At 36.8% G+C, this 26,179-nt stretch overlaps 1 protein-coding gene and 1 non-coding gene across 2 annotated transcripts; both read right to left on the bottom strand.

Moving 5' to 3' along the window:
* Positions 1-561: 561 nt before the first annotated feature.
* LOC147825691 (U6 spliceosomal RNA) lies at positions 562-665 on the bottom strand. Its single transcript, XR_015440632.1, has one exon. It is a non-coding gene; the product is annotated as a U6 spliceosomal RNA (small nuclear RNA).
* Positions 666-19,993: 19,328 nt separating this feature from the next.
* LOC101723177 (olfactory receptor 13A1-like) lies at positions 19,994-25,582 on the bottom strand. Its single transcript, XM_004838985.2, has 2 exons — positions 24,681-25,582; positions 19,994-20,226 (listed from the first exon to the last, which is right to left on the bottom strand). The coding sequence occupies exons 1-2, from the start codon at positions 25,580-25,582 to the stop codon at positions 20,109-20,111; spliced, it is 1,020 nt and encodes a 339-aa protein (XP_004839042.2). The 3' UTR covers positions 19,994-20,108.
* Positions 25,583-26,179: the final 597 nt, after the last annotated feature.

Below are 26,179 nucleotides of genomic sequence, written 5' to 3'. Positions count from 1 at the left end.
TTCTTTTGTGTGTAAGCTCTTCTCCTGTCCCAGTTTATCTTAAATTGCTCTTATTTATAAAGAACAATTCAAATGAATGTTCATATATTTGTGTGTGTGTCTATGTGGATTGGCATTTGTTGAGATTCTCACATCTTGAGAAATTTTGACTATTTTCTATTTCTAGTCTCTCCAATTCTAGGAATCCAATTACACATAGGAAAAGGTGCTTAGTATTGTTCTATGCATAATAAAAGGTGTTCATTTTCCAGTGTATTCTTAAATGTTCATTTAATTTTGAATAAATTCCACTCTAATGTCTTCAAATTCACTGGTCTTATCTTCCACAGCTTCCAATCCTTTGGTAATCTCACAAGAGAATGATTCATCATTAGCATTGCTTTTTTCTTTTAAAATGTTTTCATTAGCATGTGTTTTCAGAACACAATAAATACATTCCTTGTGAGGAATTGGTACACATACATATCACATCATGATCATTTTTACTCCCTTTCTCTCTTCCCTATCATCCCTTCCTTATGTCCCCTTCTCATCTACAAATTTGACTCCCTGTTTCCTTTCAAAGGTGTAGAACACCTCATCAATTTGTGAGAAATGCTTGTCCAAGGGCAATACTAATCTCTATGTCATTCCACTTTTAGTATATATGCTACTAAAACAAGTATAACATCCTTTAAATTTAAAAATTGATTTTTCTTGGTTGAACAATTAAATTTTCTCATCTGCCATATAAAAATGATGGATATTATTATTTCTATTTACCCGTATAGATATAAATTTCCCCTTTTTAATAGTAAATGTTTATGATACATAACAAATGCATTCATTGTGGGGAATGTGTAGATGGGATCTTAATCCCTTTGACTTCTTCTTCCCTTCTACTCCCTCTTCTTCATCTGTAGATCTGCTCCAGACTTAGATACCATTTCCATGTCCAAAAGATGTAGCTTACTGTTTCCTATACTTTTATTTTTCTCTTTAAATAATTTATATATTGCAATTCATTATATATGAGAAATCATGAAACATTGAGCTTTCTGTGTCTTATTTCACTTAGCATCATGGTAGCAAGGTGAATCCATTTTCCTACAAATGACATATTTATCCTTCTCTATGGCTGACTAGTATGCTATTGCATACATATATCATATTTTCTTTATCCATTTGTATGTTAATGAGCATATAGCCTTCTTCCAAGACTTAGCTTTCACGGGTTCTACTGTTATAAATATGAGTATGCACATGTCATTATAATATGTTGTTTAAAATTTATCAGAAGATATCCAAAGGGAGTATAGCAAGGTCACATGGAATTTTTATTTTTAGTTTTTTGAGGAAACTCCATACAGTTTTTGTAGCAGTGGTAGTACTTTACATTCCCACCAACAATGTAAATTAGTTCCTTTTTCACCACATCCTCACCTGTATTTATTGTTTTTTCAATTCTTGATGATAGCCAGTTTTTCTAGAATAAGATAGAATATTAGTGTTGTTTTGACTTGGCCAAAGATACCAGACACTGCTGCATATATTTATTGGTCATTTAGGAAGTGTCTATTCATTTCAACTGACCACTTTTGATTGGGTCCTTTATTTTTTGGGGGGGTCTAATTATTTTAGTTCTTTATATATTCTAGATATAAATTCCTTGAGAAGTAGCTGGCAAAATTTTTTCCCATTATGTAGGTTGAACACTGTTGTTCATTTCCTTAACTGTAGAGGAGCATATTAAGTTGTCCCATTTGTTGACTGTTGGTGTTTTTTCTTGTGCAATTGGGGTTTCTGGCAGAAAGCTCTTGCCTATTCCTATGCCTTCAAGAGTTTTACCTATTTTATCTTCCAGCAGATTCAGTGTATCTTTTTTTATATCTAGGTCTTTGATCCATTTTGATTTTATTGTCATGAAGGGTGGAAGATATGGGTCAAGATTCATTCTTCTCCATGTTGATAACCAGTTTTCCCAGCACAATTCATTAAAGAAGTGATCTTTCCTCCAGTTGATATTTGTGACCTCATTTTTGAAGGCTGAGGGTGCCTAGTGTTTCTCCTACCTTCTCTATTCTGTTTCACTGATCATATTTGTGTATCAGTATCAGGCTGTTTTCATCACTATAATTTTGTGATATAATTTGAAATCTGAGATTCTGATGGCCCCATCTTTGTTCTTGTTGTCCAGGTTGTTATTGCTATTCTGTATCACTTCTAGTTTCATATAAATGTTAGGATTGTTTTTTCTAGTTCTGCTAAGAATGTTGATAATACTTTGATTGCCATTGCATTTAATCTATATATAATTTTGAGTAATGTAATGGTTAGTTGATTAATTGTCAGCTTGAGTGGGAATGCCCAGCTGAATTGAATCAGCATGGTTCTGAGCATGGAAGATCCACTTTAAGGAGGATTGTCGTCAGGATGGTATAAAAAGGAGAATGAGAAGGAAGGATTTCAGCTGATTTTCCTTGGAAGAGCATCTTTGCAGCTGATTTTCCTAGAAGGAGCTTTGGCTGTTCTCTTTGGAGGAACTCCAGTCTTTACCATTGCCAAGGACAGCTGCTATTCTCTTTAGAGAAACTACAGTCTTTGGATTTGGTGTCATGTCCTGACTTTCAGCACAGATTCTTCACCTTTCAGCACTAGCCTTTTGGCCTTCCACCTCTGACCTTTAGCTTCTTGTGCCAATCCTTTGACCTCCTGGCACAGACCCCCTTGGAATTCTATTGTGCATCCTTCAGCCTCCTGGTGCAGGCTTCTTAAGGGCATTGCCATGCACTCCAGGCCTTTGGCTGGCTCCTTTGGATCTCTGTGGACCCATATTTTACATTCTTCTACATTTGACTCTGTGGGCAGTAGGCCAATCTTCTAAAATTCTATGTTGAATTAAACCTGATTCAGAGCATGTGCAATTTTTTGAGGAGCCTTGCCCCAGCCCTGAAAGCTCTTGTCAGCTATGACTAATACAGATAATATGGCCTTCTGACATACTGTATTGGTTTTGGTTATCCAGATATTTGGGATATATTTCCATTATTTTAAATTAATTTTAATGGTATATTTTGGGTACACAATATAATGACATTCATTATTGGAAATTTGCACCTTTACATAATCCATCATGCTTCTTATTTTTTCCCCATTCCTCTGCCCTTCCTTCATCCCCTCCATCCCTCCTTATTAACAAAGACTTTGTTTCCATTTTTTTCATTTTCTCATATTAATTCCATTCCCTTCTTTCCTTTCCCCTACCCCTCCCACTTCCTCTTTGTCATTTTTTTCCTATTTCACATTATCTATTATACCTTTTAGTCTTATTTACACTTTGTTTCTCATACTAGAGAAATTACTCAGTATTTACACATGTGTCCTATTTATTTCACTTAAGAGTATTGCCTCGGTGTGCATCCATTTAGCTATAAATGTCTCTAATTTCTCATTTTTTATGGCTGAGTAGTACTCCATTTTATGAAAAAACCCACATTTTCTTTATCCAGTCCCCATTTGATGGGCAATTAGGCTGCTTCCAAGATTTAGCTATTACAAACTGTGCTGCTATGAACATGGGTACACATATATCACTGTGGTATGATTCTTTTAATTCTTTGGGGAAGATACCCAGCAGGGGAATAGCTGGATTAAATGGGACTTCCAGTCCTAGTTCTTTGAGGTATCTTCATACTGATTTCCACAGTGGTACACCAGCCTACTCTCCCACCAGCTGTGGAGAAGTGTTCCTCTTTCCCCACAGCCCTGCCAGCATTTGTTACTGGTTGATTTCCTGATAGCAGCCATTCTTTCTGGGGTGAGGTGGAATCTCAGCATTGTTTTCACTTGCATCTCTTGAATGACCAGTGATGTTGATCATTTTTTTGTATTTTTATTTGGTATTTCTATTTATTTGTTTGAGAAATGTCTGTTCATTTCAGATGCCCATTTTTGGATTGGGTCTTTAAATTTGGGAGATCTGATTTTTTAAAGTTCTTTATATATTCTAGATAGTAGAATTTTGTCTGAGGAACAGAAGGTGAAAATTTTTCCCATATTGTGGGTTGTCTTTTCACAGTGTTGGTGGTTTCTCTTGCTGTGTAGAAGCTTTCTATTAAGAAGGGATCCCACTTGTTGACTGTTTGTGCTAGCTCATGGGCAACTGAGGTTTTGTTCATGAAATGTTTTCCTACACTAGTGTCTTCAATATCTCTACCTAACCTCTGTTCCAGGTGGTTCAACAATTCCATTTTAATATTTAGATCTTTAATCCATTTTGATTTTATTTGAGTGCATGGTGAGAGATATAGTTCTAGTTTTAATCTTTGGCAAGTTGAAACCCAATTTTTCCAGCTCCATTTATTAAAGAGGCTATCTTTCCTCTAATGAGGATGTTTGGCTCCTTTGTTGAAGATGAGGTGTCTGAGTTTGTTTGGAGATGTTTCTGCATCATCTAACCTGTTCCACTGCTCCTCTGGTCTGTTTCTTTGCCAGTACCATGCTGTTTTTATCACAATAGCTTTATAGTATAGTTTCAAGTTGGGGATTGTGATACCCTCTGCCATGTCTCTGTTACCTAGAATTGATTTTGCTATTCTGGGTCTCTTCTTGTTCCAAATGAATTTTTGGATTGTTTTATCAAGGTCCATGAAGTATGGTGCTGGGATTTCAACTGGGATTTCATTGAGTCTATATAGCAATTTTGGAAGTATGGCCATTTCCACTATATTGATCCTTCCTACCCAGGAGCAAGGAATGCCTTTCCATTTTCTGAAAACATCTTCAATCTCTCTTTTCAGAGTGCTATGATTTTCAGAGAACAGGTCTTTGATTTCTTTTGTTAAGATATTTCCTAGTTATTTCAGTTTTTTGGATGTTACTGTGAAAGGTATTGTTTGTCCTGTTTCTCTCTCTGTGAGTCTGTTGTTGATGTAGAGGAAAGCTATTGATTTTTGTGTGTTGACCTTGTAACCAGCTACTTGACTGAATTTGGTTATTAAGTCTAGAAGACATTTGATGGAGTTCTTGGGGTATTCGATGTAGAGTATCATGTCATCTGCAAATAATCACAATATGATTTCTTCATTTCCTATCTTAATTACTTCTATTTATTTCTCTTGTTCAATTGCTGGGCTAATGTTTCCAAAACCATATTGAACAGGAGTGGTGATAGTGGACATCCTTATCTTGTTACTGATTTTAGTGTAAAGAATTTCAGTTTTTGACCATTTAGTATGATATTGGCTGTTGGGTTTTCATAGATGGCTCTTATCAGATTGAGGTAGAGACCATCTATTCCAATTTTTTGTAGGGTTGTTTCATAAATAAATGCTTTTTTTGCATCTATTTAGATGGTTATATGGTTTTTGTCCTTGGCTATATTTATATAGTGTATTACATGATTGATGTGCATAAGTTGAATCATCCCTGCATCCCTGGGATGAATCCCACTTGGTCAGGGTGTATGATCTTCTGAATTTTATTTGCCAGAATCTTATTAAGCATTATTACATCTGTGTTCATTAGTGAGATTGGCCCGTAGTTCTCTTTTTTATTGTTTCTTTCTCTTCTTTGGGGATCAAGGTGATGCTTGTTTCCAGGAATGAATTCGGGAATATTGTTTCCCTTTCAATTCACTGAAGAGTTTAAACAGTAGTACCAGTAGTTCCTCTCCAGATATCTTGTAGAATTCAGCAGTGAAGCCATTAGTACCTGGGATTTTGTTAGTTGGTAAGTTTTTAATTATGCTTTCAATTTCATTGATTGATATTGGGTTGTTTAGATGTTTTAGGTCTTCTTTGTTCAACTTTGGTAATTCATAGATATGTAAGAATCTGTCAATTTCTTCTGTATTTTCCATTTATTGGAATATACATTCTCAAAGGAGGTATTGATGATCCTCTGGATTTCTGCTGGGTCTGTTGTAATTTCACAGTTTTTTTCCTAATTGCATGGATTTGGGCCTTTTCTTTCCTTTTGTTTGATAAAGCTGATGAAAGGTTTGTCAATTTTGATTACTGTTTTGTAAAACCAACTCTTTGCTTTATTGATTTGTTGTATCATTCTCTTAGTCTCCTTTGCATTGATTTCTGCTCTGATCTTTATTATTTCCTCCCTTGTATGAGCTTTGGGATTGTCCTGCTCTTCTTTTTCTAGAATCTCGAGGTTCAGCATCAGGTTATTTAATTGGGCTCCCTCTGTTTTCCTAATATGAGTATTCACCACTACAAATTTTTCTCTTAAGACTGCTTTCATTGTGTCCCATAGATTCTGATATGTTCTATTGTCATTGTCATTTAATTGTAGGAATTATATGATTTATTCTTTAATTTCCTCTGTGACCCATTGGTTATTCAGAAGTGTGTTATTCAATTTCCATGTGTTTATGAAATTCTTGCAGTTTCTTTTGCTGTTGATCTCCAATTTCATCACACTATGGTCTGGTAATATACAGGGAATAACTTCAATTCCTTTGCACTTACTTAACATGTTCTATATGTGAGTATGTGGTCTATTTTGGAGAATGTCTCATGTGGATCTGAAAAGAATGTGTATTCTGATTTTGTGAGGTGGAACACTCTGTAAACATCTGTTATGTTCATTTGTACAAGAGTTTGATTGAGTTCTAGTATTTTGTTGTTTATTTTTTGTCTAGTTGATCTATCTCTTTGTGACAGTGGTGTATTGAGGTCCCGTACTACTATTGTATTAGTGCTTATTTGATTTTTCATTCCCATTATTATTTGTTTTATATAGTTGGACACACTAGTGTTTGGTGCATGTATATTTATGATTGTTATCTCTTCCTCTTAGAATGTTCCCTTTAGAAGGATTAGCATCCTCCTTTGTCTCTCTTAATCAGTGTTGGTTTGAAATCCACTTGATCTGCAAAGAGGTTAGCTACTCTTGCTTTTTTTCGGGTTCCCCTCACATGGAGTATTATTTTCCACCCTTAAACTTTCAGTCTATGAGCTTCTTTTTGAATGAAGTGTGTTTCTTTTATGCAGCATATTGTTGGATCTTGCTTCTTGACCCATTCTGCCAGTCTATTTCTTTTGATTGGTGAATTGAGACCATTAACACTGATGTTTATAACTGATACATAATTTATCACTGTCATGACTTTTTGTTGGGTTCTCCCACTTTGTGTTTAATTACTTTTCTCTCTCTTTTTTTTTTTTAAAGGAAAGGGTTTATTTGGATTACAGTTCATAGATGTTTCCGTTCTTAATCAGCTAACTCTAAGGCAGGGATGACAAAAAGGCATGGTAGAGCAGAAACAACTTTTTACACATAGGGTAGCAAAGGCAACAACAGAGTTTAACAGTATCTGTCTGCCCCTTTTATCTTATTCAGGCTACTGGGATTAGGGCAGGGCCAACTCACATGGAGCAATTTAGTAATGACATGCCCTTAATCCCAGCATCACACAGTCCAGATTCAACTACCTCTGAAAAAGAAAGTCCCACCTCATCCACATTAGTCTTTGGAGGACATCTAAACACAAATCATAACAACTCCCAATGGTGAAGGCAGTATCTGGAAGAGTTCCCTCCTAATAAGATGGAAATGCTTTATGCAGGATCATGAGGTCCTGGGAAGCACAAGGAAAAGTTATTTATGAGCAGGGAGCCTCTTTCTCCCTAAGACTGACTCTACAATTGTGTGAGAAGCTCCTGAGTTCTAGAGTATCCCATGACTGACTGACCATGAGGTGGTTAATTTCTGGGTGGCAGTCCTAAGATGAATGAACAACACCTGTTTGTATAGCCATTACTCAGATCAAGAATTATGTTAGTCAGCTTTCCATCACTATGAAAAAACACCTGAGAATGTACAAGGAGGAAAGGTATATTTTAGCTGATTATTTCAGATATTTCAGTCTATTATCAGTTGGTTTCATTACCTTTGGGCCTATAGCAAGGCATAACATCATGGCAGGGAGTATGTGGTGGAGCAAACCTGTTTCCTTCATGCAGACAAGGAAAGAGAGAGAAGGAAAGGGGCCAGGCACTGATATTTCCTTCAAGGGTATGTCCCCAACCCTAGCTTCCTTCCATTAGGCCCCATGTCCAAAGTGTTCCATCACCTCTAAATAGCATTGTGGGCTGGCTGCCAAGTCTTCAGCACATGGTCTTTGGGAAGGACATTTAAGATCTGAACCCTAAGAAAAGGTAAAGACAGATCGGCTCAATGGGTTGCATTCCATGTTAAAGAACTGAAGGTTGGCTAAAAACTCAGATTTTTGAGTTTTTACTGAGTTGTGTTTAGAGACCTGGTCCATTAAAAGGAAGGCAGTATACAGCACAGCCTTATGGAAAGTTTCTGGGTATGAATATTTTTAAATTTTTATTTTTTATTTTTTTGTTTAAATTCTTTTATTGGTACATTTGCATTATATAATATGTTTACATATATCATTGGGTACTTGTACCTGTACCTGATGTATCTTGGTTCTTATTTTTTCCCCATTTCCTGTGCTCCCTTTAACCCCTCCACTCTTCCCTTTTTACAAAGACTTTGTTTTAATTGTTCCTTTTCTTATAGTTTTTCCTTTCTCTTCATTCCTTTCCTCTTCCCCTCCCAGTTACTCTACCACTTTGGACCTTTTCTCCCTATTTCAAATTATCAATTATTCATTTTCATCATTTTAATCCTTATTTGCACTTTCAGTTTCTCACACCAGAGAAACTATTTGGTATTTGCATATGTGTGTCCTACTTATTTCACTTAAGAGAATAGCCTCAATATGCACACACTTAGGTATAAATGTCTCTAGTTTCTCCTCTTTAGGGCTGAGTAGTACTCCAATTTAGGAAAAAACCGCATCTTTATCCAATTTCCAGTTGATGGGCACTTAGGCTGTTTCCAAGCTTTGGCTATTACAAACTGTGCCATTATAAACATGGGTGCACATATATCGCTGAAGTATGATTCTTTAATTCTTTTGGGAAGATACCCAGCAGGGGAACAGCTGGGTCAAATGAGACCTCTAGTTCTAGTTCTTTGAGATATCTGCATACTGATTTCCAGAGTGATTGCACGAGTCTGAAGTCCAGCCAACAATGGAGAAGGGTTCCTTTCTCTCCATACCCCTGCCAGCATTTGTTATTGGTTGATTTCTTGATAGCAGCCATTCTTTTTCAGGTGAGGTAGAACCTCAGTGTTGTTTTCATCTGAATCTCTCAAATGACCCGTGATGATGAACTCTTTTTCATATGTTTATTTGCTGCTTTTACTTCTTTGCCTGAGAAATGTCCATTTCAGATGCCCGTTTTTGAAATTGGGTCTTTAAATTGGGGGGCTGTCTGATATTTTTCAGTTCTTTATATGTTCTAGATAGTAGCCTTTTGTCTGAGGTAGCACTGCTGAAATTTTTTTCCAATATTGTAGGTTGTCTGTTAGCTCTGTTGGTGTTTTCTCTTGCAGTGCAGAAGCTTTTTAATAAGATGAAATCCCAGTTGATGATTCTTTGTGCTATTTCCCATGCTACTGAGGTTTTGTTCTTAAAAGTCTTTTCCCATGCCAAGGTCTTCAAGAGTTCTACCTAACTTCCAGCAAGTTTAGCATCTCTCTCTTAATATTTAGATCTTTAATCAACTTCAATCTTAGTTTAGTGAATGGTGATCGATATGGGTCCAGATTTAATCTCTGGCAGATTGAAATCCAGTTTTTCCACCACCATTTATTGAAGAGCCTATCCTTCTTCCAATGAGGGTGGTTGGCTACTTTGTCAAAGATGAGGTGTTGAGTATGTCTTGAGTTGTTCCTGCATCTTCTAATCTATTCCACTGATTCTTGGGTCTTTTTCTTTGTCAGTACCATTTTATCATACCAGCTTTGTAGTATAGTTTCAAGTTGGGGATTGTGATAGCCCCTGCCATATCTCTGTTGCCTAGAATTGATTTTGCTATTTTAGCTCTCTTCTGTTTCCAAATGAATGTTTGGATTCTGTTCTCTAGTTCTGGGAAGTATATTGTTGGAATTTCAATTGACATTGCATTAAATATATATAATAGTTTCAAAATTATGGCCCTTTTCATTACATTGCTTCTTCCTTCCCTGGAGCAAGGGATGTCTTTCCATTTTCTTATACCCTATTTGATCTCTTTTTTCAGAGTGCTGTAGCTTTCAGTGGAGAGGTCTTTTGCTTCCTTCCTTAGATTGAGTCCTAGATATTTCATCTTTTTGGATGCTATTATAAATGCAATTGTTTCCCTAATTTCTTTCTGAGTGAGTCTGTTATTTGTGTACAATAAGGCTATTGATTTTTCAGTGTTGACCTTGCATCCAGCTACTCTACTGAATCTGTCAATTAATCATAGGAGTCTTTTGGCAGAGTTTTTTGGGTCTTCTGTGTAGAGTATCATATCATCAGCAAATAATGACAGTTTAACTTCTTCCTTTCCTATCTTTATTCCTTTTATTTCTTTCTCTTTTCTAATTGCTGTGGCTGTTTCCAGATCTATATTGAACACTAGTTGTGATAGTGGGCATTCTTGTCTTGTTCTTGTTTTTAGTGTGAAAGTTTTCAGTTTTTTACCATTTAGTATGATGTTGGCTGTTGGGTTTTCATAGATAGCCTTAACTAGGTTGAGATAAAGACATTCTATTCCAATTTTCTGTAGGGTTTTTATCGTGAATGGGTTTTGGATTTTCTTGAATGCTTTTTCTGCATCTATTGAGATGATCATATGCTTTTTGTCCATGGCTCTGTTAATATTGTATATTGCATTTATTGATTTATGTATGTCGAACCATCCTTGCATCCCTGGGATAAATCCAACTTGGTCAGTGTGTATGATCTTCTTGATGACACTCTGTATTCTGCTTGCCAGTATCTTGTTGAGGAGTTTTGCATCTATGTTCATTAGGGAGATTGGCCTGTAGTTCTCTTTTTTGGTTGTGTCTTTCCCTGATTGTGTAACAAAGTATCACTTGCTTCAAGGAATGAATTTGGAAGCCTTACTTCCCTTGCAATTTCCCTGATGAGTTTGAAGAGTAATGGCGATAGTTCTTCTGTAAATGTCTTGTAGAATTCAGCAGTGAAGCAATCATATTACAAAGATTTTTGTAATATACTTTCTATATCCTTCTAAATTCTGTAACATCTGTGGTAATGTCTTGTAGATCATGATATTTTACTTTTTAAAATGTATAATTGCTATTGTGTCATAGGAAGAAATGGTCTAAAGGAGTAGGGGAACTGGGAAGGGTAGGGGAAAAGAAAGAAGGGAAAACAAAAAATACTAGAAAAGGAAAAAATGGAAACAATGACTTTGCAAATAGGGAAGGGTGTAGGGGGTGAAGGGAGGGCCAGGGCAATGGAAAAAAATAAGATCTAAGATACTCATGTGAAGGTACAAGATCCCAATGATAAATGTAATTCTATACCTACAATGTACCAATAAACTTAATGGAAAGAAAAATAAATTTTTTTTAGAATTCACCAGTGAAGCCATCAGGACCTGGGTTTTCTTTGTTGGTAAATTTTTTATTACATTTTCAATTTCACTCATTGTAATTGGGGTGTATAGAATTTCTATATCTTCATTTAACTTTGGAAATTCATATGTATCTAGAAATCTGTCCATTTCTTCTGTTTTTTCCAATTTATTAGAGTACAGGTTCTCGAAGTAGGTATTGATGATCCTTTGGATTTCTGCTGGATCTTTTGTGAGTTCACCTTTTTCATTCTTAATTGCATGGATTTGAGCCTTTTCTTTCCTTTTTTGATAAGGTTGGCTAAAGATTTATAGACTTTATTTATTTTTTTGAAAAAACAACTCTTTAATTCATTGATTACTTTTATCATTCTCTTTGTCTCCATTTCATTGATTTCTGCTCTCTTCTTTATAATTTCTTCTCTCATATGAGCTTTGGGTTTCTTTCTTTTTTTTTTTGAAACTTGTGTTTTATTTTCCATCAACCTTGTTTCCACTTTGCGTAAGCTTTGGGTTTCTTATGGTCTTGTTTTACTATGAGCTTGATGTTCTGCATTAGGTAGTTTATTTGAGCTCTCTCTGTTTTCTTAATATAGGCATTCAGTGCTATGAATTTCCCACAAAGAACTGCTTTCATTGTGTCCCATAGATTCCTGTATGTTGGACTGGAATTATTATTTACTTCTAGAAACTGTCTAATTTCTTCTTTAATTTCCTCTGTGACCCATTGGTTGTTCAGGAGGGTGTTATTCAGTTTGCATGTATTTGTGGGGGTTTTGTGGTTTCTTATGTTATTGATCTCAAATTTTATTGCACTATGGTCTGATAGTGTACAGGGGGTAACTTCAATACTTTGGCATTTACTTAAACATGTCCTATGAGGTAGCATGTGGTCTATTTTGGAGAATGACCCATATACAACTGAAAAAATGTGTATTCTGATTTTGTGGCATAGAACACTCTGTAGACATCTATTAAGTCCATTTGTTCAATAGAACAAATAGTTCAGGTCTAGAATTTCATTGTTAGTTTTTTGTCTAGATTGTCTATTTGTGATAGTGGGGTATTGAGGTCACCCAATTCAATTGTATTAGTACTTATTTGGTTTTTCATGTCCGTTAATATTTGTTTTGTATTGTTGGAGGCATTCGTACTTGGTGCATATATATTTATGACTATCATCTCTTCCTCTTGGATTGTTCCCTTCACAAGGATGTAGTGACCATCTTTGTCTCTCTTAATTACTTTTGGTTTGAAATCTACTTTGTCTGCAAATAAAATTACTACCCTTGTTTTCTGGGTGCCTGTCATGCAGAGAACTATTTTCCATCCTTTTACTTTCAGTCTATGAGTTTTTTTTGAATTAGGTATGTTTCTTGTTTACAGCACATTGTTGGATTTTGCTTCATAATCCATTCTGCCAGTCTATTTCTTTTGATTGGTGAACTGAGGCCATTAATACTGATAGTTATAATTGATAGATATTGACTCATCCTTGTCATTATGTTTTACTGTTGTTGGCTCTTTTATTTTTTATTTTTCCCACTTTCCCTTTAGTTTCTTGCCTTGCCTGGTGGCTTCACTCTGTTGGGTCTCCTGGAGTTGTAACCTTCATTGTCTTTTTCTAGGATATTGCTTAGAATTGTTTGGAGTGCTGGCTTGGTGTTCATCAAATTTCTCAGGTATTCTTTGCTGTGGAAGTATCTAATTTCCCTCATCATTTTGAAAGATAATTTTGCAGGATACAACAGTCTAGGTTCAAAGTTATTTTTGTTTAGGGCTTAAAATACTTCATTCCAGGCTCTCCTTGACTTGAGGGTTTGTGTTGAGAAGTCTGCTGTGATTATGATGGGCTTTCCTTTGTAGGTGATTTGTTTCTCTTCTCTAGCTGCTTGTAGGATTTTGCTCTTCTGGTGGGTTTCTGGGATCTTGACTATTATATGTCTAGGAGTAGATTTTCTTTTATTGTGGCTAGTTGGAATTCTATGTGTCTCACTTTTCTGTATTTCCAATTCTCTACCTCTGTCTGGGTAGTTTTCTACTGTTACTTCTGTGAACAGTTTTTTTTTTTAAAATCTCATTTGTACTTTCACCAGCTTCTTCATTGACTCCTATCAATCATACATTATTCTTCTTTGCATCATGTAGCAGCTGCTGGGATTGATTTCTCATCGTCCCTTACTATTTTTAAGAAATCTCTGTTTGCATGGTCACTATCTGCAATCTTGTGTTCTATATCTGATAGTCTTTCTTCACATTAGCTCAATCTGATATGAATACTTTCAACAGAGTTTTTAATCTCCTGGATATCTGTTTGAACCCTTTTCATGGATTCTGTGTCGTTCTCATGTTGGGTGATTATGGTTTCCATTTCTTTCTTATCCTAGGCATTCATGGCTTCCAGCATGGTTCTGAGCTCATCTATTTTTTATCTGTTTATGTTCTAGAGCCTCTAATCATGTCTTTCACTATGCTCACCATCTCTGTAGTTATTTTGGAAACTGTTTCTGTTTTGAATTTTTCTAGAGCCTCATTCATCTGTTTTGTTACTTCCTGTGCTAACACTTCAGGGTGTCCAGGTGGTTGATTATCAGACTTTTCCACCTTGTTTCCCCCTGAATTTGCCTTTAGTGGGGTGGAAGTCTGAGTTTGAGCCTTGCTTTAATGTCTTCTCATTTTTTGTTTTTGGTACTGTCCTTGGTTTAATTCCTGGGTTGATACTTCAAAATTGCTCATTGTACTTATCTTTGTTGCTTGCATTTAGAACCCTCATGGAATAATTGCTTCTCAAGGGTGTCTTCCAGATATAGCTGGTGTTTAGTCTCTAATGGCTCTGGATGTATCTCATTTTCATTATATCAGGAAGGACAACTAATTAGATCAATCACAACACCTTCACCCAAGTGATACAATTAGCAACACCATAGTATCAAGCACATCTTAGAGAATGACAATTTGTGGTATTTATTAATTTATCACCTTTAATTGTGTGAATTAAATCAAAATAGAGTACCAGCCCAACATATGTTTATAGTGAATAGACTCTTCAATATAGCAACTTTTCCCTTCAGGATAGTGAGTTAGAAGGAGTTGGGAAGGGAAGGATAGATAGGTAGAAGGATAGGGAAAAGTTAGCAGTGATCCCAGAGGACACAGGAAAACTCTAAGAAACTGTTGAAGACAAGAGGAAGAGACAGAATGAGAGAACAAAGATGAGAACAAAAGAACCTTACACCAATAGGGAGGCTAGAAACTGTATTTACTTTCCTTTAAAACTAATGACAATGAAGAGAAGGAAAAAGAGAAGAAAAGAAAAATAAAGAAGAAATCTAAATTAGGGCCAGGACAGGAATAAAAAGGGAGATGAAGAACCATGTGGGACAGTGAGAGAATGAGAGAGAGAGAGAGAGAGAGAGAGAGAGAGAGAGAGAGAGAGAGAGAGAGAGAGAGAGAGAGAGAGAGAGAGAGAGAGAGAGAGAGAGAGAGAGAGAGAGAGAGAGAGAGAGAGAGAGAGAGAGAGAGAGAGAGAGAGAGAGAGAGAGAGAGAGAGAGAGAGAGAGGAGAAAAGAGTAAGAAAAAAATGCTGAAAAAAGAAACATTTGAAGTGAGTAGAAAAACAAAAATTAAAAATAAGAGAAAAAAATTGAAAATAACAACCCCCCCCCCCCCCAAAAAAATGAAGGGCCTCCTTCAGGGTATGTCTCTGCTGTCACAATAGACAACAGGGGAAGCAGTGTGCATATATAAGTCAATGAGTATCAGCAAGCCAGTAGGAGACCCATGATATTCAGGTAGATTTCTGGCTGCAAGTCCCAAGTTGAGCTTCCTGTCCTTCTGCAGGTTTGAACTCTGCAAGGTTCTACTGCAGGTTCCAGCTGCTCTTGCCCTGAATATAGTCCAGCTTCCAATGGGAAGTGATGACCCCTCCAACTTACCAAGTACTGTGGTCTGGTGTGCCTTTATTGCAGAAATTCTCTTCACTTTTCCAGTGGGCTTCAGTTTTCTTCAAGGAGCCTGAGAGAGGCCCTCTTTTTGTTATTCACTTCTGCTCTATCCTCTGGAGCTCAGGACAATGGCCTTTATGACACCCTATGCCTCTGTTTTGTGGAACCAGGTAGCAGTACAGCCAGGAGGCCAGAAGCAGGGGTGGGAGGTGGGGGTGGGGGTGGTGCTGTAGGTGCCCAATTGGCTAAGCTGATCACTGAGGGGCAGGGCTTGGGCTGTAGGGAGCCCCTCTTCATGCTGCTGCGGTCCTCACCTTCTGCTCATGGATTGCTGGGGCATCCAACCTTGGTGGAAGGGCACAATGGGGTTTTTAATCTTCTGGAAATCTGTTTACATCTGTTTTATGGATTCCATTTGTTTCGTATGTTGAGATTCCATCATATTCCTCAGCTCCTCTATTTTTTTTATCTGTGTCCATTCTAGATGGCACAATCTCTATCTGAGAAATTATTTATGATTTCATTTTTTTCCAGATCCTCTTTTGGTGCCCACTCAGGAGTCCAGGTGGTTGAGTATCAGATTGTTCCATCTTGTTTCCCTTTGGGTTTGCTTTAGGTGATCTGGAAGTTGGGTTCTGAGATTTGTTTACATCTTCTCATTTTAACGGGGGTGGGGGGGTGTACTGCTGGTGCCTGCATGGCTCACCTCCTCAGTGATGGGGTGATGCTCCTCAGTGCTGGGGGCAGTGGTACTGTGGCCCGGCAGGCTCCTCCTGGTGCTAGAGGCAACTAAGCTCCTGGTGCTGGGGGTTGTGGTACGGTAGTCCAGAAGGGTCCTCTTCAGCACTGGGGGCAGCTCTGTTCCTCAGCTATATTTCCATTTTCTGATGTTCTCTTTGATTTCTCTTTTTTTTTTAAGAGTACTATACTTTGTTTTAATAGAGGTCTTTCACTTCTTTGGTGAGGTTAATTCCTAAGTATTTAGTTTTTATGAGGCTATTGTGAGTGTAGTAAATTTCCTAATTTATTTCTGGGTGGTTTTGTTGTTGGTATACAGAAGTACTATCAATTTGTATGTATTTATTTTAAGTCCTACTTGTTTGCCGATACTGTTTATTTCACAGTCATTTGGTAGATTTCGGAGTCTTATATGTTAAGGATCATGACATCTAGTTCTTTACCAAACAGGTCATCCATATCATCTAGTGCCTTGTTTAACTCAATTAATTTATTTTTTATTTTGTAAAATTTCATGAAATAATTCATTAGCAGAGTCCTTTATCTGGTCAGTGAAATCCTCTGTAAGCTAATGAAACATTTTATACATTTACTTATGTGTCCCTTCTTCTGTTCAAATATTTTGAACATTTGGTGTTTTAATTATTTGCCTGTACCTTCCTCTATGTATGTCAATGTCTATGAGATCAGCTTTTGGTGGGTTAAGAAGTGTTTTTGGAGGCATCTTATTACCTATGTGTCTCATTTTTTCCTCTCTGTGGGTTAAAAATCAGTTAGGATAGAGGAACTCTGTAACTATTCTGGAGATATATTTAATTAAAATCTGTTTCCATGTGCTGTGTCCTTATGCTTGGTTACATTTTAGTGTTTATGTCTCTATTAAAACTATTCAGTATAATATTTGAGTTTCTTCTTAGTGTGCAACCTTCTTCAGGGGCTTGATCCCTAGCACAATTTGCAGAGGAAAAAAACAAACTGCAGCAATATTAACAATACAAAGAAGAAGCAGGTAGTCAGTAAATATACAGAGGAATATGTACAGAGAAACACAGTAAAAACCAAGTAAAACCCCCCCAACTATTCCACCTTTGGCAATGGCAAATCAGCAATAATAATAGAATTAAAGACAAAAGAGACATTGATAAATATGAACCAATAAAAGCTACAACTATACCACACTTAGCAATAGAAAAGAGACATGTAATAATAATATAGACACAAAGACAAATACGATTTTAACATGTAGTAAATATCTCCTAAATGCAGCCATTGTACTACCATTAACAATAGAAAAGAATTCAGAAATAGTAGCATAGAGTCAACTAATATGTTAACATTAACAAAATCTAATAGTTAATAAAAATGGAAGGAGGAGAAAAGAAAAATGACAGAAATAAATGTGAAAAAGAAATAAAAGTAAGATAGGAAAAGGAGAAATGAAAAGTGTGATAAAATTCCAATTACAGAATGAAAGGTAATATAATTAGATAAGAGTAACAGAAAAAAAATAACAAAAGTAAAATGAAATAGAAATAGAGTGAAGAAAAGAAAAAACTCAAAGAAAACAAACAAACAAAAAAGACAAATGAGTCCAAAGTTACTCTATGTATTTGAGTCAATGATTTCTTTCCAGGGCCTGAAGTATTAGAATCTACCAGATATGCAAAAAGCATACAGAGTCACAACTAGATTACATTTTGTTTCCATGCACGCTTTTTTGTGTGAATGTTGAGTCCTGTTCCACCTTTCCTGCTGGGTAGGATCAATCATTGGTTTGGTAGTTGCCTTAGGGCTAGATCCACTTCAGCATTTTTTGTATTTTTGTTGGCCATGGTCCCCAAGTTACTGCTCTCCCTGGTTTGCTTTATGGCCTGTGGGCTTGTGAGGTTTCTCTTTTACTCCAGCGGCCCCGCTGCCTTAAACCACGGTATGTGCCAACCACCCAAGCCTAAAAGCATTCTTTGTCACATGGACTATGGGAAAAGTGAATCATCACCTCCTATGCTGGAACTAGTCAGCAAGGGTGGGGGGTGTCAAGCAATTTGTTGTGCTTCATATAGTTCTTTTATACCTAGCTCCCTCCGAAAACCACAGATAATTGTCCTGGCTTCTCATCACAGTGGAGAGGACAACCATATTCTTCTTAGCCAAAATTTAACCTTTTCTGAGGGTCTATGACTAGCTTGACCCCTCTCCATAACTGTCTCTTGTGGCTATCTCCCAACCAGTCACTATGGTATGACAGTTCCAGAAACTCTGAAATATAGTTGTTCTATGACTTCTGATTCTCAGAGTAGCTCAGTCTTAAACAATTAATCCTTTCTTAAAATAGCTCATGAGTATGTCATTCCCAAAATTGTCAGGCACTGCTATGATTTTCTTCTCCAATTCTAGCTTATTATGTAGAAGAATTTAGTTTCAAAACAAAACTCCACACTTTTTGCAGATTACAATGACCATGGGCTTTTCTTGGGACTAGTACTTCTGGTCAGTTGTTTCTCTCTTGAAATCCTGGTCCAATCTGGGTTTACCTTGCTTTTGTGGAGACAGGTTTCTCTCCCTGAGAACTGGAGTGAGCATTCCAGACTGCTTCATTCTTTTCTCTGTGTTGTTTTCATTTTCTCTGTTTCTTTATGATTTCTACTTGATTGCCAAATCTCATCTTTTTCTGTTTGCTCAGTTGTTTTTTTCCCCGGTGTCTAGATTACATGTCTTGGAGAGGCTGCGATGTGCTACCAGCCTTTACTCTAGCATCTTCAGACTACTTGCTCTTTTCATTTCTAGAAGTTGCATTCAATTCTTTATTAATTTTTAATTTCATTCTTCTGTTGTGTTAATTCTGAGGTTTTTAGGCACATGGTACACAAAAAAACTCTTTTAATGTCATTATTCACTAATTCTATCATCTGTATCATTTCTAAATCTGTTTCTGTTGACTGATTTTTCTCCCATTATATTAAAATTTTCCCTTCTTCTTTACTTTTTCTGATAATACTTGAATCAGTGTTGGACAACATGGTGACTTTATGTTGTTCAGTTCTTGCTTTGGCAGTATTCATTTAGAGGGTATTGAGCTTTTTCTGGTAAGCAGTTAGTAGCCTTCCAGTTTTGTTTGTTTCTTTTTGGGTTATTTTGAAGTGCCTTAATTCTTCAAAAAGTCTAGAGAAGTCTTGGTCCTATGGCCATGTTTGCTTCAGATATGATGTATAGCCATTCTGGGGTCTCTATTAAACGTTTTATTTGTTCAACAAAGAATTCCTCCTCAGTGCCACATGGAATAGTATTTTGTTGCCTTGTGTTCTTACATCTATTTTGTTGTGGCTAAAGTTTGTAGGTTGATTATAGTAGAAGGGCTATTTTGCTGGTATTGAGACCTACTTAGTATATGATTTTCATTGATACATTTTGACCACAATAGTGTTAATGATACAAAAGTAATCCAGATATTTGCATAAAGAGAAAACTGATTAATAGCAAGAACTATGCCACCTTGGCAATAGCAACAAAATCAGTGACAATAATAGCACTAAAGATAAACTGGATATTGATGTGCCATAAGAACCAATAATTTACCTCCTTTAACCATGGAAGAGAGAGCTAGAGTTATGGTGCAAACACTAAGATAAACCGAATACTGAAGTACAGTAAATAGCTACTTAAATGTAACAACTATACCTCCATTAACAAGACAAAATAATGAAGCTGTATAGTATAGAGTTGACTATCTAAAGACTGATAAAGCTTAATAGTTTCACTAGTAAAGATAGAGAGGATGGAGAATAGGAGAATTAAAGAAGTGAAATTTGAAAAAATTAAGCAATGTCAGATAAGAGTGTAGGGTGAAAAGTGTGATAAAAGATGAATGAACATTGAGGCCATACTCTTAAGTGAAATAAATAGGACACACATGTCAACACTAAATAGTTTCTCTGGTGTGAGACATTTAAATGTAAATAAGGACAAAATGTATCATAATGTGAAATAGGAAGAAATGTTCCAAAGGTTAAGGGGAAGTAGGAGGGGTAGGGGAAAGGAAAGAATGGAAAGGAATAAATATGAGAAAAGGCAAAAAAGAGATCCTATTGAGTTGTAAAAGGAAATTAGTAAAACTAGGTAAAAGTAACAAAAAAGAACAAACAAAAAGAAGAGAAAGCAGAGAGCAAAATAAAGGAAAAAAGGAAGAGAAATCAAATGGAAAAAAAAGAGAAAAACGCAACCCCACCAAAATCCAATTAATATAGAAAAAGTGAATTCAAAATAAAAATTACTCTGTATTTTTGAATGAGTGGTTTCTTTCCAGGATCTGAAGTCTTGGAAACCAGCAATTTATGGTTTTGACTAGCTTTATGGTCTGTGGGTTTGTGATGTGCCCTCCTTAGCTTACTCCAGATGCCTCTCTATCCATACATTCCAGGTTCTGGCAACCATCCAAGCCAAGCCATATCCTTCCTCATGTTGGTAGATGGAAAAAGGAGTAGGACTACTGATCTCTGTGCTAGATGTAGGTAATTGGGTAGGTGTTCAAGCAGACTGCTGAACTTAATTCCAGCACTTTAAGATCCAACCACCTCTGAAAGCTGCACAAGCTGGGGCTGGCTTCTCACAATGGAGGGGAAGACTCCCATGTCCTTTCTGGCTTGAGCTTCAACTTTTCTGGGGGTCTATATCTAGTCCTGACATTCTCTGCACCTGTCTTTTGTCGCTATCTCTCACCCCAACACTGTGGAGAGGTTACCCTGGAAACCCTGATGTGAAGTTTTTGTGTAGTTGTTCAGTGGCTCAGTCTTAAAATATCAATCCTATTATAAATTTTAGTCCTTATTTACACTTTCAGTTTCTCACACCAGAGAAACTAAAATGTATAATAGGTAATGTGAAATAGGAAGGAAAGGAGCAAAGGGGACGGAAGTGGGAGGGCTAGGGGAAAGGATAGAAGGGAATGGGATTAATATGAGAAAATGGAAAAATAGGAACAAAATCTTTGTAAATAGGGAGGAATGGAGGGGTTGAAGGGAGGCCTGGGCAAGGGTGAAAAATAAGAACCAAGAGAGACTATGTAAAGGTGCAAATTTCCAATGATGAATGTCATTATATTGTATACCTAAAATGTACCAATGTTTAGAATGAATAATTGATAATGCAAAATAGGAAGAAAAGGTCCAAAGGGGTAGGGGTAGTGGGAGGGGCAGGGGAAAGGAAAGAAGGGAAAGGAAAAATGATGAGAAATGGAAAAAATGGAAACAAAGTCTTTGTAAATAGGGAAGGGTGGAGGGGTGGAGGGAGGGCTAGGAATGGGGAAAAAATAAGAACCAAGATGCATTATGTAAAGGTACAATTCCCAATGAGAAATATAATTGTGTTGTGTACCTAAAATGTACCAATAAAAGAGTTTAATAAAAAAAAATCAACTCTTTCCCCAAATAGCACCAAATTAAGCCTTCTCAATTATGACAGCTGCTTCAGTGGATTTCTTCTCCAACTCTAGCCTACCATGAAAAAAGAGCCAATTTCAGGGTGAAACCTCATGTTGGTTTTGGAGTTTAGATTAAGTGTGGGCTTTTCTTGGGGCTAGCAAGGTTAGACTATCTATTGTTTCTCCATGGAGCAGCCAACCCTCTAGGGTTACCTTCTCTTCTCAGGTGTTGGCTTTGTCTATGATCAGGTCAGTTGTTTGGTCAGCATCTGTGCAATATCTTCTCTGCCATTGTTGTGGTTTTTAGGCTGGCAGGAAAGATGGCCTGGAAGTCTGTCTATTGTCCTGTATGTCTGCCTCCTGGGAAGTCAGGGAGTCCTGGGGCTATTTTGAGCTGCAACATGGGAATCTGGTTAAAGAGTCACCTGTGTGTTGGTAGTAGACTCTCAGCCACCTCTTTATTGTAGATTGCAATATTTAAATGTGTAAGGTGCATTTTGTTCTTTTAATGAGTAATTTTCTCTTTTTATTTTTTATTAAAATTTTCTTTCTTGATTTTTTTATCTTGGGTATTCAGTTTGTCTGATATTGGTAGTATGGTGGTGAGTATGTGATTGAAGAAACTACTCACCTCATGATTCGGGATTCAAAGAAGAGGAAAAAGCCAACGTTTCACAATTCTCTTCAAAGATACACTACAAATTTCCAAATGGCTTTCCATAATGCCCTATCACCTGAAGGTTCACACCTCATAAAGGCACCATTCTTGGGATTGATCCTTTAACATGAACCTCTGTGAAACTTTAAGGACTGAAGTTATAACATGCACTAAACTAGGTATCTTCTAAATTTTATATTGAAAAGGGAAACAATTTGGAAATGTTACTAAGTATCTGACAAAAGAGGTGTGAATTCTAAATGACGAAAGTTACCCAGAGGAACCAGTATCCTGAAACTATCTTGACACTGTTGGCTCACTAATTCCTAGTGCCATGCCATATTCCTTATTCACATATTCAGTTCAATATCTTTTGAAATCAGGAAAGGTAATCTGATGGAAGGTCAGATGACTGGATGCATAATTGGGAACATTCCTGTAATGAAAATTTTGACATAATTTAGAAGAACTCATTTCCCTGCAATGTTATATGCAGGTGTAAAGGATTGTGTTACCACCCGAAGCAACAGTGGTTCTCTCCAACCTACTCATTAATTAACCATAGGCCAAGAACTGTTCTAAGAATCCAGTCACAAGAGAGCACATGGGTTGCCTTTTGTCATTTCACAAATGATGAAAATATATTTTAGAATTACTAGGAACTGCCAATGACTAAAGTACTCAGTACTGAGGTGATTTGTGGATGTAAAAATTGCTGTCATCCTATAAACCACTGAGAAAAAGTGGGTGTATGGGGGAAGGATAATGTGCTCTTGTTTCCCAAACAACTGTGCTACCAGAACTTGCTCCAAAGAGTGAAACCTAAATCTCAGATCATGATACTGATAAATTTCTCTAAGAAAACACATTGTACACTTTTTATATTGTTGAGTAAATATCCAAAATTGTCTGCTAAGCAGAGAAATTTACTTAAGAGAAATCTAAGTCTTTCTCTATGGTGAAGAATCCATAAATATTTAAATTGGTATCTAATGATTCCTTAATGGGGTATGTATGGGAAATCAGGATAGTCTGGCTTTAATCACACATCAAGGGTTCAGACCTTTCAGTTTTTACAGGCATCACCAAGGAAATCTGTGCTGATTTTTACTCATTATGTTTTGATGATCATTCCATGTGATTCTTTTTATTTTTATATTTAATCAGGTAACCTTTCATAAGTATGCACATAACTAGGTGCTCACATCTTGCATATTTATTATATTAATTCATTTAAGAAGTGAAATAATACATATAAAACTCAGCTCCTTCTTTAATTTTATTTCCCTCCTTCCCTCTTTAGTTGTAACCACTATTCTGAAATCAATGTGCATTTTTATATGTTTGTACCTACTTATTACAATAAACAACATGACACATTACTTCAATGTTTTTATGACTATGGTATGCTTACCACCTATTACTTACCATAACCATTTTCAGCCTGCTTTTCCTACTCAGTCTTATAATTTTGATATCTGTTATGCATATCTAGCATGATATTTCATGTATAATGAATCATTGGCTTGAATAACCTATGGCTTGGCAGTTACAAGGTTTCCACTTTTTGCTACTGCCCAAAAGATACAATAAACAACTGTGAGCTTGTCTCCTTGTGTGGATGTGCAAGAGCTTTCAGAATTACTGAAGAGTAGAGTATGTGTATCTTCGACTAGATCAGTATGAAAAGTGGTATGGTTTGGTAGATTGTTTCTCTTCAATTTCTCACCTATTTTATTCTAAGTCCTGTTGGATACAATAAGGATACAATGGCAAACCTAAAGTACAGCCTTTCTCCTCATGAAAACCAATATGACAGAATCAAATAACCACCTGTGTGACTAGCTCTGAGCAATAATAAAGAGCACAGGAAAATAGGTTACACAGAGACCTGACTCAGTCTGGTTAAGTAGAATTAGCTTAAGTTTTATCATGAAGCTGAGATGCTAAATGATCATGAATTAGCTAGGTAAAAGCATTATGCACAGAAGGAATACTGTAGGGAACTTATAGAGTGGTCTTGGTTAAGCTACTAGGTTCTGGACATACACTGAACCAAGATTTTCAAACAATCCTTGAATGGGGAGGGAGATATTTTTTATGAAATATGGGACAAAGATCCATTTGGCCTAAACAGAAATTAAGGACACAGTTGATGGAACTGAGATGGCTCCTGCAATTTGAAAGTCTATACATAGGGACGTGGGGTTGGTGTGCAGTCCAAGAGATTTATAGATAAACATTGTATCTATAGTATGTTATTATATGTTACATTCTAGGAAACACAAACTTTCAGGAACAGAGTGTAGAAAGACATCCTTTTGAAAAGCTTTTGATTAACAGAGAAAGGAATGATGTTTTTTCAGAAAAGTAACTGAAAATGTCACTTTCAGCTTCATGGACATGGAGGATTTACAACAGGTAGCACACTACTCAGAGAGCAACAAAAAGAACAAACTTGGAGACTGTCAACTTACAGCTTTTCCACAATGAGCAGCAAGGTATTCTTGAGGGCTACTTTAACATCCTTGTTCCTTAAGGTGTAGATGAGAGGGTTCAAGGCAGGACTCACAGTGGAATACAGTACAGCCAGAACCTTGCCAATCAATGGGGAGTAGCTGGAGTTAGGACTCAGGTAGGCATAGATAACAGTGGAGTCGTACATGGTGACCACCATAAGATGGGAGGAGCAGGTGGAGAAGGCACGCCGCTTACCCTCAGCTGTGCGAATCTTTAGTATGGTTGCAATGATGAAACCATAGGACACCACAGTAAGCAAGAAGTTCACGTCAGCAAAGAATATATCAGCCACAATTGCCATGACATCATTCACATATGTGGAAGAACAGGAGACCAGCAGCAGAGGAGGGATCTCACAGAAAAAGTGATTGAGCACGTTGGGCCCACAGAACTTTAACTGTAACATCAGGCAGGTATTGACCACTGCACCGAACATGCTGATACCCCATGTGGCTCCAGCTAGCAATGCACACACCCTGGGGCTCATCATGGAGCCATAGTGCAATGGCTGGCAGATGGCCACATAGCGGTCATAAGCCATGGCTGTGAAAAGCAACAGTTCTGCTGCTACAGACCATGTCAAGAAGTACATCTGGGTCATGCAGGCCCTGTAGGAGATGCTTTTTTCCTTAGCCACCAGGGTCTCCAGCAGTTTGGGTACCACAGTGCATGCACAGACAACATCCAATATAGCTAAGTTGACCAGGAAAAAGTAGAGGGGTGTGTGGAGTTTAGAACTGAAGGTGACAACTGCCACAATGAGGAAATTGCCACAGATTGCCACCATGTATAGGGAAAGAAAGAGGATTAACAAAAGAACCCTGTTCTGTGGCCTTTCTGAGAAGCCCCACAGAATGAATTCTGTCACCAGTGTCTGATTACTCATGATTGTTTGATTCATCTTTCAACCAAATTTCCTATTTAAGGCTTTTTCTTGCTCCATTGTTTGACTACACAGTACAAGTTCATATGTATTGGTCAATATATATGCAACAATACCATCATTAAATTTTCCAATTTCTGTAGGCCTTATATCCCTTTTGCTTAAAACAATCATTGCTCTGGGGTCAGTAAGCTCTATGCTGTCCTGGGGCATTTAAGAACTGAAGATATGTTTGGAATTTCATCTCCCCTAATTCTTTATTTTAAATTTTCATCCCAAATTAAAATCATTTTTAAAGTTTTATGCACATTTCTTATAACCATATAAAAGTTTAAACAATATAGACTTTTGTAACAAGAAGAGAAGATGCCCTCCAACTTCCAAGTCAATGGACATTCTTTCTGGATGTCATTGGTTGCATATTACAATGCATGCTCTTTATTTTGGTTCATCCATTATATCTCTTGGAGGTATCTTCAGGACAGCAACAAATTAATTATCTTCTAGCCTCTTAAACAAATGGTGCTGGGAAACCTAATTATCCATATGCAGAAGAATGAATCATGATCCGTATTTTTCAATATGGGCTAAAATCCAATC

The sequence above is a fragment of the Heterocephalus glaber genome, unplaced genomic scaffold, assembly GCF_053883595.1.
Source record: "Heterocephalus glaber isolate CG9 unplaced genomic scaffold, H.glaber_assembly_v1.0 deba00001497, whole genome shotgun sequence".
Taxonomy (NCBI): Eukaryota; Metazoa; Chordata; class Mammalia; order Rodentia; family Bathyergidae; genus Heterocephalus; species Heterocephalus glaber.
Note: the sequence above shows the minus strand (reverse complement) of the source record. Positions and strands in the feature narration are given on the sequence as shown.